The 18,401-nt window shown below is 41.6% G+C and overlaps 1 protein-coding gene across 1 annotated transcript in view; it reads left to right on the top strand.

The window, feature by feature from the left end:
• Window positions 1-6,379, top strand: part of ITGB3 (integrin subunit beta 3) — a 59,643-nt gene extending 53,264 nt beyond the window's left edge. Inside the window, exons 14-15 of the mRNA XM_065909084.1 lie at window positions 1,631-1,797; window positions 3,277-6,379. Coding sequence (XP_065765156.1) covers window positions 1,631-1,797; window positions 3,277-3,342 — 233 coding nt within the window. The 3' untranslated portion in view covers window positions 3,343-6,379. The remainder of the gene's footprint in view (window positions 1-1,630; window positions 1,798-3,276) is intronic.
• Window positions 6,380-18,401: the final 12,022 nt, after the last annotated feature.

The following is an 18,401-nucleotide window of genomic DNA, read 5'->3' as shown; positions in this document are numbered from 1 at the left end:
GTTTATGGGAAATGGAGCTGTTCAGAGCATACTCAGCTTGGCCCTCAGAGGGCTGACGTCGTACCTCTGTTTTTGTTGGTTGTTGACTGGGGTTGAACAGGAAGTTGGTTCTCAACAGGGTGAGAATTTTAGATGACTAAATATTTTGGGAAGAAACCCAAAATATTGTCTTGGTTGGCAGACCTCCTAGTTTCAAAGTATGTTAAGGAGGTCATTAGGTTCCCAGCCCTCGGGGGTTGTAAATATCTGAACCAGGGTAACTAACTCAAATACCCAGCTCAAACTCAAGAGGGAGCTGGGTAAATAAATTAGGAAAAACAGCCTCGGATAACAGGGATACCAGTAATAACAGTAGCTGATATTTATTGAGCTCTGACTCTGTGCCAGGCACTGTTCTGAGTTCCTTAAATATATTTAGCTTAATTATTCCTTTTTTAAGATTAAAAAAATTTTTGTTTTATTTATTTATTTTGGTTGCACTGGGAGGGTCTTCATTGCTGTGCATGGGCTTTCTCCAGTTGTGGCGAGTGGGGGCTACTCTCCAGTTGCAGTGTCTGGGCTTCTCGTGGTGGTGGCTTCTGGCTGAGCACAAGCTCTGGGCGTGCAGGCTCAGTCGTTGTGGTGAGTGCACTTTTTAGTTGCCCACAGCATGTGAAATCTTCCTGGACTTGGGATCGAGCTTATGCTGCCTGCATTGGCAAGTGTAGTCTTATCCACTGTACCACCAGAGAAGTCCTTAATTATTCCTTAACTATTGCTCATAATACGTTTTTTAAATCAGAGCTATCACTGTTAGAGGTGGAGAAACGGAAAACAGACACCCTGAAAGGTGAAGTCATTTTTCAAAGGTCACATAGCCAGGATTTACTCCCAGGCAGTGTGGCTCCAGAGTCCACAGGGGCACAGACTCAGTGACAAGTCACACTTCGCCTCTGTTTAGTGCAGAAAAGAAAGAGTGGTGAGGAGTCTGGAAAACTAAAAAAAGTGTGTTCCGACTGAAATGGGCAGCTACCCCTCAGCCCTAGCTGTTTGAAACCCTGTAAAAGTGTAAGTTCAGTGTTTCTAGATCTTTTGACTTGTTTTTTTTTTTTTTTCTGAAGAGAAGAAGAATCTGAAATTTTTGTGGGGAGAATCTCCTGGATTAATGTTGCCAGCAAAATCAAACGTTTTCTTTATCTGGCAGCGCCAGGTCTTTGTTGCAACCTGTGGGATCTTTAGTTGTGGCTTATGAACTCCTACTTACAGCATGTGGGATCTAGTTCCCTAGTTGGGAGTTGAATCTAGGCTCCTGCATTGGGAACTTGGAGCCTTAATCACCATTAACCACCAGAAAACTCCCCAAATTGAATTTTTAATGAACATTTGTGTGAACTCTCACCAAGTAGGCTAGACTCTGCTTGTGGATGACCAGCTAATGACCTTTGATTTAATCCACTCAGGACAGATGATTACTGCTCTAAGGATTTTACCCCATTCCTTTTAAAAATTAATAGGCTTATTTTGTAAGTTCTGTTTCCTTTGGAGAATGCTCCAGTACTATATTCCTTTGTCGAGAAGATCTTATTTGTAACCAATTCAAATGATTCCTACTCCATTCCCAACCACCCTGCTCTGCGCTCTCTCCTGATAGAGTGTCCCAAGGGCCCTGACATCCTGGTGGTCTTGCTGTCTGTGATGGGGGCCATTCTGCTCATCGGCCTTGCGACTCTGCTCATCTGGAAGCTTCTCATCACCATCCATGACCGGAAGGAGTTTGCTAAATTTGAAGAAGAGAGAGCCAGAGCCAAATGGGACACTGTAAGAGGCTGGGCTGGGCGTTTTCTTAAGTTGTTGGTTCAAGAGTCTGAAGTGGAAGTAGCAGATGCTTATTTTAGGGCAGGGCAGGCTCAGCCAGCACCAGAGTTTCCCAGTTAACCTTTTCCTGGAAGTTGGGAGATGGACTAACTGTCCTAATGTCATTATGTTTCCTGGAAACCATCTGGTTCTTTCTCTATGACATCAGTGAGCACCACCTGAGCACGGATAGGGCTTAGCTCTGCCCTAGAAGCAGGGAAAAGGAAACTTACTCTCCAAGTGAGTAAGGTAAGACAGACTTGAGGATCCTACATTGAGGACATATAGTAATCCACTATATACTGATGAAGTCCAAAGCATTAAACATAAACAGAAACAAATGATAACAGCTAACATTTACTGAAGATTTACCATGTACCAGGAACTGTCCTAAATGCTTTTTTTATATTTCCTTCCTGTAACAGTCCTATGTGATAGATAACATTATTATCCCCATTTTATAGATAAAGAAACTGAATATAGAGAAATTTAGCAGCTTCCTTGATTATGGGAGGGAACTAGGTTATGATAGGAATTACTTTTTGTATCAGCCTCTTAAAAGAATGCTCCCTGCAGTTTACCCTGATTGAATTTAATCAAACAAGCTTTTAATTGAGAAACTTCTATATACTTAAGCTTACTCTCCTTTGGCTCATGTTCCACATTTTAACTTTTTCCTGGGCTTCCAAGTGAATGACTTCACTGAATATCCGAGGTTAGGTTGAAAGTTTGTTCCCATCTGATGGTGACCTCAGGTCTTTGAACTCAAGGATTCTAAGAAGTTGAGATGTTTCTGTTCAGACAGTATAGAAATCCTGACCCTCTGAGGCACATGAGAATGTGTTGTGTTTCTTGAGGTTACCTACCACTAAGGACTATTAGACCTAATGGGATTTGTCACTTTGTTTTAGAAAATAATTTGGGAAACCTAGTGAGGGTCTTTTTCCTGCTAATGTGACAGTTTGTGGGCAAGGCTTGAGGGATAAGATGAGAACAGATTAAGAATCATTTGAGCAAAAGTGGTCCTCTGTATTCCAACCATCACCTGCTACACCTATCTTCTCTGCCTGCGCCCCTTATCACAGTCACAACAAAGAAAAAAAGGGGGCAAGAGGGAGAAAGAGAGTTCAGAAGAGAAGGAGGAAATATGAGATATTAGCTAAAAGCTAATCTTGGAGGGTTTTGGGATCCGCAAGAGTGATGGGCTGAATTTAACCCCTCAGGAATGGTGGAAGGATGGCATGCCATTTTCTCTCTCCTCTTATTTCCTACCCATTCCCCCTGTATGAGCAAATGTATGAGTATTAAAAGCATCACACTGTTCATTGATGGTGTATTTCAGAGAAGAGTGTCATGGGTAAACTTTTCAGACAACAAGTAAACCCCCAGGATAGGCAAGAATTGAGGAATTTGCTGTAAGACACTTTTCTCTTCTCTCTGCAGGCCAACAACCCACTGTATAAAGAGGCCACATCCACCTTTACCAACATCACCTACCGAGGCACTTAACGAGCAGTCATCCCAGGATCACTCTTGGACTGTCCCAGGATCGCGGACGTCTCTGCTTGTCATGTTTACAGGGGGCAACACCTGTGGGGCGGGATTGGGGGCTTGGAGTGGGGTGGGCTGGAAGAATGTGGGTCTGTGTGTGTGTGTGTGTGTGTGTGTATGTGTGATACGTGTAGGGGGAGTGTATAATTTAAAACCTGTGTCCCAGATGAGCGAAGCTCCTCAGTCTTTGTCCTCAGAATGCCTCCTTCCTTCAGGGAGTTTCCTGCTTAACCTGAGGGTGACCTACATCGCTGAGCAGGTGTTCCTTATTACCTCAGTGGGCAGCCAACTTTCCTTCTCAGGACAGTCTCTTGGAGAGGAGGGCAGGGCCAAGGACTCTCGATCCAGAGAGAGGGACCTTGGTTTACCTTGTATTTCTGGTTCTCGGGCCTGACTCACAGCAGCTCTGGTGGGAGCTGCTGGGCTTTGAGGCCTTGTCGTGTCATTCGAGCCTCTGTCTCTTGTCCCTTCCCTCAGGCTGAGGGAGACATTAGGGGAAAGCTGACCCATCAGGCCTGCCTGTCCTTGCCGTCACCTCAACCCAGCATAGTTCTCTACTAAGGGAAGTCCTTGCTGTCTAGTCTTCGATCTACTGGGAGATAGGCTGGCGCTGGGGAGCGGGGGGACATGCATGACCTGGGGTTAAGGTGCCTGGGCTCCCCCATTCATGATCATAACCCTTCAGATTTGCCTTATTGGCAGTTCCTTCCTAGAGATTCCTTTAGAAGTTGTGTGCCACCCTTAGCCAGCATCACCTCTTTGGTTCCCATCCCATCCTTTCACTGCTATAGACATTTGTTATGTACTGGGAGGGGCTTCCCAGGTGGCTCAGTGGGTAAGGAATCCGCCTGCAATGCAGGGAATGCAGAAGGCGTGGGTTCGATCCCTGGGTCAGGAAGATCCCTTGGAGGAGGGCATGGCAATCCTCTCCAGTATTCTTGCCTGGAGAATCCCATGGACAGAGGAGCCTGGTGGGTTACAGTCCACGGGGTCGTGGAGTCAGACACGACTGAAGTGACCAAGCATGCACGCTCGCACGTATACTGGGAATTTCTCTCATGACCAAAGGCTTTGCCTTCCAGTGAGAGTGCTATGGTTAGAGTCAGAGGTCTGGCCTCACCCTTCAGGCCTTCTGTCCCATGTTCAAGGCACCTCCACACACCCAATTCTGTGCCTCTATGTGCTACACCCACCCACGGGGATGATTGCATTTATCTACCTCTTGGGTGTCTTGTGAAGGAATCATTCCCATGGGACTCTGAGTCTGCTGGGCATAAATGCCAGGGTGGAAGGATGGGCCAGGTGAATCAGCATGTGTGGGCCATCTTCCTGTGGGCTGGGCAACCTCATTTGAACTCAGTCTTTAATTTGAGAGGCCACAATTGGAATTTTGTTTTTCTCATTGGGACACCTGAAATCAGGATGAGGCTTGCTGAATCTAAAGGAGCATATATATAAACACACTTGCATTATATTTGTAATTTCATTTGATGATGAGGAAGAAAAGGATGAAAAGCCACACCGACTTGAGCTGGGTGCAGACACGCCCACTTGGCATCATTCATAAGAAGTTGCTACCCCATTGCTGGGTCTGTAAGGGCTCTCTCATTCTGGGAGCCTGCAGGGTTGGACACATGGACACGCTGGACCTCTCCCAAGGAGAAGGAGGAAAATGGGCTGTGCTTTTTTTTTTTTCCCTAGCAAAAGCAGTTGCTCCATTGGTGTTTACATTTATTCAACATTAATCACCACCACCACTCCCTGAGAAAAAGGGAAGGGCCTATAAAAACAGGGTCTGATGATAAAAAAATCTAGGTTCTGACCTCAGTGTTATAGCTAAGGAGCTTTAACCTTAATTAAGGCAAGTCTTCTCCCTGGGGCTCAGTTTTCTAGTTTGAAAAATGATGGATTTTGCCTAGCCAATCTAGGAGGTCTCTGTCAGTATCCACATTCCATAATGCTGGGACTTACTGTGGCATCAAATATGCAGTCAAGATTCTGTGGGATGTTGATACTGTTTGTTTTTTCATTTGGGAGATCTGGCTCTGGCAAGAGCAGGTGGCATCCCATATCACCTTTCTCAATGAAAAAAACCTCATTCTATTTTCTCTGAGAACACCCTTTTCCAACTTTTGTTAGCAGTTACATCTCCTATCAGGAGCACTTAAACTCCACTTAGTTATTTCTTTGTTCACTTTGCACATGGTTGAATCCACGTATTGGGGAAGAGGAATCCATAAGAACTAGCTGGAATGTGTGTTCTGTATCCATGTGTTAACATTGAGAATAAACCTTGGGATTGGGAATGGGGCAGATATCTGAGCCCGGTGTCACTCATGGATTACTCCTTCCCATAGGGAATGGTAATGTTGTAGAGAGAGAAATGGGAAGAGACGATTATAAATCCAGGAAGTTTAGAATCTAGTTCTAACTGTTGGCTCCTGAGAAAAGACTCCATTGAAGTAACAGTCATTTTCTTTAGATAAGATGGTTTATATGAAGAAATGTTACCAAAGGAGTTCTCGAGAAAACTGTATCCTAAGGAGGAAAAAATTAGTAGGAATCTTTCTGAGCTTCTGGAATGAGGCTTACAGGCTTTGAAGATCAGTGTTTGTATGTGGGGAGAAACCATAGCTGTGTTCATGAGCTAGCAAATAGCAGTCAGTTTTGGCGTCATGTAGGGTGAACCCCTAAGTAGTATTTTAGCATCAGAAAACACAGCCCAAAGAAGTTCTTTGTTCTGAGCTCTTTTGGTGATATTTAACGTTCAATCTCAGGGTCTGTGGACAAAAATGGGAAACTTTGAACATTCCTGACAAGTTGTCACCTAAGGAGTCAAGTTCTTTACCTCTCAGATATTCCTAGACCATCCATGATTTCAAGATATTTCTCTTTGTTAAGTATTTCTGGTTGACCTAAATGCCTTCCTGACTTCCTAACCACCTCCTCTGTTTGAGTTGTGCAACAGTGAATTAAATGTGGTTTCCAAAAAGAATTGGCCTAAGGCTCCCCAGTGCTTCCTGTGCTGTTATTCCTGTTTCCTTTGGGTGAATAAAGTGACATTGCCTCACAAATGATTATTTTAGAGCAAACATGTTTCCAAATGTAACAGAATGATGATGACTCCAGGAACTGAAGTTAGTTTCCGAATCTAGGGCTTTTGTTTAGACTTGAATCACATTTTCAAAATGAGAAGGTTTTTACTGGCCTAAGAGAATTTTTTGGTTTTGGGGTTTTTTTGGGGGGCGGGGGAGTTTAAATTGGGGATTTCTTAGAACCTTGTATAACTACAACAGAAGGGACTGTCAATTTAATGTAGGTTTTGTTTGCAGGAGGCATAAATTAGTAAAGTAAAGGCTTAATGGCAAATTATTTACAGGACCATGTAAATGCCCAACTTTTTAAGACAATGGGTCTCCAAGTGTCGGCCCTAGGACCAGAGGAGGTCCTCTGGTGATTCTGTTGCATGGTCAAGTTTGAGAACTACTGATTTAAGGAATCACATACTTACCCTTTCTGGCTTAGAAAGAAATTTACAATAAGTCAGCTCTGCTGCTAAAAGATTAAGAACGTACTTTGGCTGATAGATTAAGAAAACCAAGTATGTACTTAGAGAAAACGGAAGTCTATTTTCAATCCATTTTTCAAGTTAAGTCACAGGCTTGTTGGGTTCACTCAAAGCCACAAATTCCCATGAAAAACTAAAAGAAGTAATAGATGAGAATCTCAGAGGGAAAAACAGCTAACAGAATACTTGGCAGGCATCAAAGAAAACCTTTCGTGTACCAAGCTGAAACAAGAAAACACTCTTACATATACCTATGGCTGATTCATGTTGATGTATGGCAGAAACAAACACAGTATTGTAAAGCAATTATCCCTCAATTAAAAATAAGTAAATTTAAAAATAGAATACTCTTACAACATTTGTTTATAGGAGATAGGATCAAAATCTTAAATATCATCATCCTATAGGATGTCAGAATAAGACTTTAGAACTTGTAACTTTACTTTTTGCTACTTAAAATTTATTGAGCACTGACAGTGTGGCATTGAAATACTTTACAGAACACTTATAATCCTTGCCTTTCTTACTTGAAAAAAAAAACAGCACACTACAGTACATGACATCATTAAAAGATTATGTGAACCTAGACTGAATCCTTTTATGGTGAAATTTTGTAAGATTCACTGTGTTTTATTTACGTCATGCTAACTGATGACTAAATGTCTGGATGAAAATGGAGGACTTTATGTGAAAATGAACTGGATAGCAATATGTCAAATCATATCTATAAGCCTTGACCTCTGTAGCCTGAATTATTTGATAATAGCCATCTAATGACCACTGGGACTGACCACAAGTAGACTGTCTTGAAATTACAATACCCTCATTTTTCACGATGATGTAAGGAAACAATAATATATGCTTTGCAGTAAGCCATTTAATACTTGAAACTAATTTCTCTTTGGTTTTGTAACATATTTCTGGATATATGTTTCCCTAATTTGTTTTAGTTTGACTAATGTGCACAAGGAGGCAGTTTTAAATGTTTTGATTGGGGTTGACCATATTGTTAAATAAAATTTTAAAAATCCACTACTGTGGGTATCCAAGAATGGATTGTATGTGAAAGGAAAATTATAGATCAGGAACATGATGGTGTTCCTTGCAGTTCCTAATGTCATAGTGATGTCTCCAACCTCTTACATACAGAAAATATGTTTTGTTAGCTCTGTATCTTCTGACAATACACCAAGGAATGAAGAATATAAATATTGGGTTGAGCAAAATGTTCATTCAACTTTTTCCATAACATGGAAAAATCCAAACAATCTTTGTAGCCAATCCAATGTGTAGAGAGCAACATTTAGGAGATTTAAGAGTCCTTAGGCAAAACCACCATTGTAAAATATTCTCTAGCAGTAACCCTGAAAAGAACTTTGAAAGGAAAAAGTTTTACAATTCACTGTGTTTTACCCAGTATATCGGTTGGATTTTCTTGTGACTCACACCATTGGCATGATTCTTTAGAGAGGTCAGAGTGCTGCCTGTATAAATATCATTTGTTGGCTGATGGAAATACTTTGTTAAATAATAGGAAAAATGTTGATGGATATTTGCTAGACTTTACTTTTCCTGACCCTTATAATCATCCATTGTGACAGAGATTGCTACTTCGGCCCATTATCTGTTATCACCATTCTCACATTGTATTAGGATTCTTAATTTTTAGTCGGACACATGGTTGCTCATAATAAATACAGCTGGGTGTGCAATGGTCATCTCTTTGGCAGTGAGATGTTAATGAAGGGGGTACACACAAGTTTCAGCAAGTGCTATCTAAGGGAGGGAGCATGCCTTTCTTCTCTTCCTTCTTCCTGCAGGAGGATGTGTAGAGATGATAGCAAGACTCTAAGCAGACATCATGGATCAAGATGTAACCTAGGGATTATATTAGTTATCTATTGCTGCATAACAAATGACCACATGATTTTAGCAGCATAAAACAACAAACATTATGTTAAAGTTTCTGTGTTCAGAAATTCAAGAACAGGTTAGCCGGGTAGTTCTTGCTCAGAGTCTCTCTTGAGGTTGTAATCAAGCTGTTGGCCAGAGCTACAGTCAACTGAAGACTCAAAGGGGTTGCAGGATCCATTTCCAAGATGGCTTATTCACATGGCTGTTAGCAGGAGGCATCGGTTCCATGCTGGCTATTGACAATAGGACATTTGCATAGGACTGCTTGACGGTTCACAAGACATGCCATCTGGCTGCACTGCAAGTGAGTAATCCAAGAGAAAGCATGGAGAAAGCTGCAGTGTCTTTTATTACCCTCTCTTCTGCCATACTCTTCATTATAAATATCTTACTAAATCTAGCCCACCTTCAAGGGGAGGGAAGTAGATGTCACTTCTTTATTTCCTTATTTGGCTGCATTGGGTCTTAGTTGCAGTATGTGGCATCCTTGCTGTGATGTGGGATCTTTTGTTGTACATGAACTCCAGGTGGTACTGATGGTAAAGAACCTGCTCGCTAGTGCTGGAGACATCCCTGGCTTGGGAAGGCTTGATCTCTGGGTTGGGAAGATCCCTGGAAGAGGGCATGGCAGCCCACTGCAGTATTCTTGCCTGGAGAATCCCCACGGACAGAGGAACCTGGTGGGCTACAGTCCACAGGGTCGCAAAGAGTTAGACACGACTGAGTGACTTAGCACACACATGAACTCTCTAGTTGCAGTGGCAAGCTCAGTTGCTCTGTGGCATGTGGAATTTAGCTTCCCAAAGCCCCTAGATGCCACTTCTTGAACAGAAGAGTACTGTGGTAGACAAAACCATTGCCTATGACCACTCCCACCCCCAGCCAAAAATATCCTTATCTTAATCTCCAGAACCAGTGAATATGCTACTTTACATGCAATAAACTTTTCAGGTTCTGGCAGGTGGGTGCAGAGACCTACTCGTCTTGCAGCCACCAAGATAAGTCTTGTATGTAAGTTCCCTTGCTTATTAAACTTTCCATCTACCAAGGTGGAGTGGCCTGCCTCTTTCTTTGGTCTCTCCCTACCCTTCATGTAAGAGAGTTGGTTTCAGATTTCACCTGGGACGCTCTCAAGATTGCAAACTAACAAGCATCAGCTCAAGTTGAGTCTTAGCCTTTAAATACATCCAGGGGCAGATCGGCTTCTTGGGTGAATTCCTTATATACTTGAGTACAATACTTCTCAGTCTGAAGTCCTGTGAACTAAAGGAAAAAGCTATATGCTTCCTTCATACAACAACCAATGTAAAATGGTGGAACAGGTGGGATAACTGCTACAGTCACTCCTATTTCAACAGGCAGGAAAGAGGAGATGCACAGATGTTCACAGCAATTCTGAAATTCATTCAGGTACAGGTCTGCAGATCTACCTTCAAGGCCTCAGAACAATTCTCCGTGGCTCGATGTTGTACCCTCTAGGCTGTCAGTTGTTGTTGTTCAGTTGCTCAGTCGTGTCCGACTCTTTGCAACCCCACGAACTGCAGCTTGCCAGGCTTCCCTGTCCTTCACTATCTCCTGGCATTTGCTCAAACTCTTGTTCATTGAGTCAATGATACCATCCAACCATCTCATCCTCTGTCTCCCCCTTCTGCCCTCAAGCTTTCCCAGCATCTGGGTCTTTTCCAATGAGTGTGTCCTTGAATCAAGCAGTCAAAGTACTTGAGCTTTAGTTTCAGCATCAGCCCTTCCAATGAATATTCAGGGTTGATTTCCTTTTGGATTGACTGGTTTGATCTCCTTGCTGTCCAAGGGACTCTCAAGAGTCTTCACCAGCACCATAGTTCGAAAGCATCAATTCTTGGGTACTCAGCCTTCTTTATGGTGCAACTCTCACATCCATACATGACTACTAGAAAAACCATAGCTTTGACTACATATATGAACCTTTGTCAGCAAAGTAATCTCTGCTTTTTAATATGCTGTCTAGGTTGGTCATAGCTTTTCTTCCAAGGAGCAAGTGTCTTTTAATTTCATGGCTGCAGTCACCATCCACAGTGATTTTTGTCTTGCTTAGTCAACAATTATTCAGGAATTTTCTGTTACTGGCAAAAGAATCTAATCCTCACTAATATATACTTGGTGCTATTTTAAAGTCTATGAAACTGACTAATACAGTACCTAACTAGCTCATCAATAGATTCAGTGCTAAAAAATCTACAAATGTTCAAGATTTTTAAAATATTCACAGTCTGTTGATCAGCATACAGATTGAAGCCAATGCAATTCTTACAAATTAGAAATTGAATCTTTATGAATAAGTGGAAAATGGGATGAGTCATTAATAGAGGTGACTGTTAACAATGTGGGTGGTGGGGAAGTAGGGAATGGCGAGTTTACAAAAATAAAAACATAGTCTCAGCACTCAGATTACATATAGACTATTTAGAGAGATAAACTGTATACACTTTAAAAGTACTAAAGAATAATACTCCATTGTATATATCACATCATCTTTATCCATTCCTCTGCTGATGGACATGTAGGTTGCTTCCATGTCCTGGCTATTGTAACTAGTGCTACAACGGACACTAGGGTGCATGCATCTTTTGAAATTATGGTTTTCTCTGGGTATATGCCCAAGAGTGGGACTGCTGGGACATGTGGCAGTTTGAACCATAAAATGGAACAAAATTATGCCATTTGCAGAGATGTGGATGGACCTAGTGATTGTCAGAGCGAATTAAGTCAGAAAAACAAATATATATTAATGCATGTATGTGGAAATGAGAAAAATGGTACAGATGAACCTACCTACAAGGCAGAAATAGAGACACAGATGCAGAGGAAAAAAATGTATGGACACTAAGGCGGAAAAGGGAGGGTGGGATGAATTGGGAGGTTGGAATTGACATATATACACCACTATTTATGAAACAGATAACTAATGAGAAGCTACTGTATAGCATGGGGAACTCTACTCAATGCTCTTGTGGTGACCTAAATGGGACAAAAATCCAAAAACGTTGGGATACATGTATACGTACTGTTGACTCATTTGCTATACAGCAGAAAATAACACAACACTGTAAAGAAACTATACTCCAATAAAATTTTTTAAAAAGAAGTACTAAATGCCTACAGAGCAGAGTTTAAAACACAAATGAGCTTAGCAGTATCACTGAAGGAATTAATTAGGGTAACATACTGACTACTACATACATTTTTGAATTATCATGATCCTGGGAAAACTGAGGCTTAGACAATTTGTCTAAGGTAATTTGTCTTAGGTAATTTGCCCCACTGCATACAGTAAATAAGTAAGACTTGAATTTGGACAGATCTGTCTCTAAAGCCCATGATGTTCCCCACATGTAAATAATGGAAAGCTCAGGTTGGATCAATGTGTACAATTTTACCTATATGTTTGTAAAGAAAGATACTTTAAATCGTGGGTTTTTTGGGTTTTTAAGAATACTCTTTGCTTGACAGCATTTACAACTATAGTTTAACAAAACTTTAAAATGATTAATTTCATCCAATTGGATTTACACAACGTTTTAGGGACTAACTGAGGAAAGCCAGGAACAGAGGATGAACGCTGCTTTGCGTCATTTCTTTGACCAATTATCATCTGCAGCGTGCCTAAAAAGTTGATTTTCGTAGAAAAACAAAGTATCTCTTCCAAAAGCAGGGTTAGTCCTTTGAAGGGCAGGCTGGAACAAACTTCAGTAAGGTTGTGGGACAATGACTTCGAGCCACTGTCCACTAATAAGTAGCAGAAGCGAAGTTAGACTGTACATTTTAGCAGAAAGGGAGGGCCGGAGGTATTGAAAGCATGGATAGAAGGTAAGATTGAAATGGGACCAGATGGGGTGGGACAGCACACCAGAGAATGAACGGAATTAACAGAAGAGCAAAGAGCGTGCAGGATGGAGAGAGAAATCCAGGCTCTTGGCGCGCAGAGATGAGCCCCTCCACTCTTGTCCAGGCCGCCGAGCCCTGTCGGGGTGAGGTCACAGGCCCTTATGAAGGTCACAGGCCCTTGTGAGGTGGGGCAGACGGGTGCGGCCGCAGCGCTGTCCTGTCCGCGCTAAGGCGGCGGCGATCAGCCGCTCCCTGGAGCCCCGGAGCCCCTGCAAAGTGGCGGTGGCAGTGGCAGCCGAGGTAGCCCAGGTCCCGCGGTTGCTCAGCGCAGGCGGCTCAGTGGGCGGAGCATCGAGCGCTGTCAGGTGACCCAGGGGCGGGGCCTCGCTGCAAGGGGGCTCGGGAAGGGAGGCGGAGCTAGAGCGTCGTGCTGAGCTAGGGCTGAGGGGCGAAGAGGTCTGCGTGCGGACCGGCAGACAGCTGAGGGAACGAGGGGCAGATTGGCGAGCCATAGGGGGTGACGGTGGGACCTTCAGGGACAGAAGTGGGGAGAGGAGACCTGCTGAGGAAGAGCTTCTGAGGTTGAGGGAGAGAAGAGTGTCACGTGGTGTGAGGGACAAAGCAGAACAGTTCCAGAGTTGGGCGAAAGTTCCAGGAAGGGCAGTGAATGACGAGCCAGACAGTCAAGGTGCAGAGTGAGGGGAGACTGGACCGGAGCCGGCGGCCCCTCAGCAGCGGTGGTGGTTCTGGAAGGGTGGCGGTCACTGTGGTGGGGGACTTTAATGCTTCTTCGCAGACCGTTCGGCCTCCGTTGGAGCACTTGTTTCCGCCTTGCGGGGTGATTTACTTGTCTACTCGTTTTCTTACTTTATCCCTAGAGAAGTCGTAAATTTCGCTAGAGCAGGGCCTGTTACAATCCTCTACAGCGCAGGATTCTGCATGAAGTGGATTTTCACTTAATGTTTGTTATAAACAAAGGCAGCTAATGGGGGAGGTGGTGATAAAAGTTTCACGTTAGTAGCAGTAGATGCAGTGACGTGGTTGTAAGATTGCAGTTAATGGACGTGTGCCGTCAGCAAAACGGAAAGAGTGAGCGAGTGCGTGAGGCGTCTCGTGAGAAGGGCGGTGTGAAAGGAAAGAGTGGAAGGTACTATGTGAGGGGTTGACACCCTCAGAAGAAGCCAGTTACTCTGTGAAGGTGGTGATAATTCACCAAGGGACAAGGTGCAACGGTGGAAGCGCAATGTCAACCTAGAGGCACTAAACAAGATGAAGCCTCGTTTTGGACTTTCGGAGTCAGAATCTCTGTTTTCTGCCTCAGCTCTGCTTCTTGGTTTACTGAGAAACAATGGAATTTTGTAAAACTATCCCTGGACTTTGGTTTCTCGGGTGGCTCAGTGGCAAAGAACCTGCCTGGCAATGCAAGAGATGCGGGTTCGATATCTGGGTGGGCAAGAGCCCCTGGCTCACAAAAGAGTTGGACAATACGTAGTGGCTAAATAACAACGCAATATTCATGAACTTGTGAGTCAGAGATCTGAAGTTGGTTAGTATGCGTTTTCTTCTGTATTTTGTGTGGGCAAATCAATCTGTGCGTTAGTTTCATCATGTATAATTAATAATTAAGGGGTTAGACTGGAAAGGTTTGTTAAGTTCATTCTAGCAGTGTTGGGGATTCTGTGATTTCATGTAACATTACCTGCCTCCAAGCCCTTAATCATATGTGTTTTTTTCCCCCCAATTTCCATTAAAATGTTATTTAATTGACAATATTTTACAGAAACAAGAGCAGTTTTTATTTAATACAGATAGGTATGTTTATCTATTTATATATTTATATTTCTCTTTTTACAAAATTGAAACATATCAAATTGTTTTCCCTAAAACTGTAGTGCAAAAAGCAACACTAGGAAATATAAATACTGAAATATGTTCATCATTAAATTATAACCAAGGGCCTTCTGAATCTCAGCAAGGTATACGATTTGGAGAAAGAACATGAGATTTGGAGCCAGGAGATCTGGTCTGCATTGTTTACTTGCTTTGTGTCCTAGGCATATTTCTCAATATCTCTGAATCTCAGTTCTCCACCTTGAAAACAGGAATATTAATTAGTGTTTTTTTTTATTAGGACACATACCCAGCAGTGGAATTGCTGGATTGTGTTACATTTTTATGTAGAAAACTTCATATTGTTTTCCATAGTGGCTGTACCAATTTACAATCCCAGGAACAGTGTACTTGGGTACCCTCTTCTCCACATGCTCACCAACACTTGTTATTTGTAAACTTTGATGATAGTCATTCGGACAGGTATGAGGTGACTGAGCTGTAATCACTTCTTCCACTCTCCTAAATGACTATTTTTTAATAATGCCATTCCCCTCAAACCTCCAGCTCACTGTCTCATCCTCATTCTCTGTTGATTATCTTGCTTCCTGTTTCACTAAGAAGACCAAAACAATCAGAGATGATTTCTACAAGCTCCTATTACCAGATCTACTCACCTATTCTACATGCAATTATGCTGCATTACTCTGCATTTTCTCTTATCTTGAATATGTTCTTAGCTAAGGCCAAATCCTCCATTATGTCCTAAATCCTGTTTCTTTTCTTCTACTTGAGAATATTGTTCCAGTAATTCCCCCCTCCTATATGATCAGTTTTTGCTTCTCTGCTAGGTTATTTCCATCAGCATATGAACATGTGTTTATTTTTCCCCATCTTAAAACCTCATAGCCATGCTTACCCCTCAGCTGCTACCTCATTTCTCTTTCCCTTTATAGAATAACTCCTAGAGTTGTCTCATATTTCTGTTCCCCATTCTCTCTCCAATCCACTCCTAGGATATTATTTCCTTATAACACCCAAATGGCTGCTCTTAGGGTAGTTGGTGTCTTCTATGTTGCAGGATCTAGTGAATCATTCAGTACTCATCTTATTTGACTTAGAGACAGCATTTGTCACAGCTGATTACTCATTCTTCTTTTGGACTACTTTTTTTCACCTGACTTTCAGGAACCCAGGACCCACCAGATTTTCTTACTTGTAGAATCCAGAGTGATCCTTTCAGAAAGGACTTTAGGTCATGTTATTTCTCTGCTCAAAATTCTCCTATGGTTTCCTGCCTTCTCAGAGTAAAAGCCAAAGTTTCTGCTGTAATACAGGAGCCCTTCATGAGCTGCCTCCCTTCCTTCACCACTCTGATCCCTTCTCTCCCTCCTTTCTTTCCCCTTTGCAGTGTTTCAGCCTCATGGGTCTTCCTACCATCTCAGAACATTCAAACTCCTTCTTGCTTTGGGGTCTTTGTATTTACTTTTTTCTGACTGAAATGCATTGGCTTTTAAATGCATTGGCTTTTAAGTTATGCATTGTCTCCCCACTTTAACTCCTTCAGGTGTGTACTCTTAAGTCTCCTGCTCAGTAAGGTCTTCCTTGGCTAACACATCTGCTCTTTGCATCTCTTTCCCAACACCACACTTAATATTCCTCTCACTCTTTTACATTTCCCCCCTTAATACTTGTCACAGATATTATGCTATATATTTTATTTATTTATTTTATTGTTTCTCTCCCTGGTTAGAATGTAAGCTCCATGAGGGTAGTTTTTTTTTTTTTTTTCCTCTGTTTTGTTCACTGCTTTATCCCCAGAGCCTGGAAGAAAGCCTTGCACATAGTAAGTGTGCAATGTATGTGTGCTGAATTTATGGATGGAGGGATGGAATGAATTGGAGAAAAGGGCTACAACTCTTTTTATTTTTCTTGGTTTGCTCTTGCAAGTTCACATATCTATCATAAGATTCAAAGAGTTGGGAAACAATTGTGTTGTCACAGTTATGGGGAAGAGACTTCCTTTGCTATCTTTTCTCTTAACTTGGAGAGCGTTATGTGGTATCCAGTTTATACAGCAGATTAAACCTGCCAACTTTTCGATAATGTGACCAATAATTATGGAACAGTTCTTCCTTTCAAAGTTTATTTGTCATGTTTACTCTGCTTAATTAAGTACTTTGATGACCTAAGCGCTCTTGGTATGTAAGTTCAGAAGGGACTGAATTCCTTCCTTGCTCCCTCTCTCCCTCCCTTCCTACCTTCCTCCTTCCCTCCCTCCCTCCCTTCTTTCACTCTTTCTTTCCTCCTTCCTCTTCTCCCTCTTCTTCTCTGCTTCTCTCCTTCCCTCCCTTCTTTCCTACCAGCCTTTTTTCTTTCCTTCTTTTGCAATGCCTTTATAGTACTGTGCTTGGTTCTGTGAGAAATAATTCAAAGAATGATGAGATACCAGCCCATTCCTTAGAAATTTAGACATTAATTGGTGTAAGAATTATACATGTGATAATTAAACATACAAGGCAAATGGTTAATGCAAGTTGAATAATGAAGACAATAAGAATACTGAAGACAGTAAGTGCTATGCTAAGAGGTTTAAAGGTGAAGATTGAACTGGTTAGAGAAGTTTTAGAAGAGGTTACATAGAGTGGTTTGCTGGGGAAACCTATAAAACCTCTAATGTCTTCTGAGATGCATATTTTTAATGTGGTTTCATTTTATTTTTAACATGTTTTGAATTCCAGAAATTTTGGACTTACCATATTAAACAGTAATTACATATTATAGAAATATTTTAAAATACTGTCTATTAGAATATTAATACTTACAGTTAAACTTTACAATGTGAAAAAGACACTAATAATTGCAACTAACAATGTAATGTAGCTAGCAGTGTAATAAATCATGACTCAGATATGAGTATTGGGTTGGTGGCTCAGACAGTAAAGAACCTGCCTGCAATGCAAGAGACCTGGGCTCGAACCCTGGGTTGGGAAGATCCCCTGGAGAAGTGAATGGCTGCCCACTTGAGTATTCTTGTCTGCAGAATTCCATGGACAGAGGAGCCTGGCGGGTTACAGTTCATGGGGTCACGAAGAGTCAGGCATGACTGAGCGACTAACACACTTGGATCAGATATGATTAAAATATACTGTGAAAAATTTGGGAAATTTCTAAAGTTTGTTATCACATTTACATAGTGTGGAATTGGATAAAACATTTTTTGTTTGCAATAGTATTGTTTTGAGAGTCAGTGTTGTGTGATGCTGAAGACCTCAGGCTGCCTGAATTCAAAATCTGATACTATTATTTGTTGGCTGTGGAATCTTGGGCAATTTGATCTAAGTCTTTATTTTCCTCATCTGTAAAATAGAGATAATGGTAATTCCTTGAAAGGTAATTGTGAGAAATAAATGGAATAATGCAAGTTCAAGTGTTTATCATAATGTCTAATAGACAGTAATATTAAATGTTAGCAATTACTACCTATGCTAGTTCTGCTTAACTGGGTTTATTTGAATAAATAAATATTATTGAACTTTCTGCTTTTCATGCCATTCAAATTTGGATTTCTCTACTCCTTCTTATACCACAAAGTTAAGGGACTGGATGAACTCCTGTGATTTATGATTTATTAACTGCTTTTCTAACTTTTGTATATGTATCTGAGTTAGAAATGTCTAGTAGGTATTGTGCTATAAGTGAGTATCACATTTAAATAATTGCATCAGGTAGTTTAATTACTTACATCTCCTAAACAAGGATATGATTTTTTATTTTTCTTTTTTTGGCAGGAAATCATTTTGTGCTATTGTTCATTCATACTTGTTCATCAAGTTCTTTG

Source organism: Muntiacus reevesi, chromosome 18, assembly GCF_963930625.1.
Source record: "Muntiacus reevesi chromosome 18, mMunRee1.1, whole genome shotgun sequence".
Lineage (NCBI taxonomy): Eukaryota > Metazoa > Chordata > Mammalia > Artiodactyla > Cervidae > Muntiacus > Muntiacus reevesi.
The sequence above is the reverse complement of the archived record's forward strand: the minus strand, read 5'-3'. Positions and strand labels throughout refer to the sequence as shown.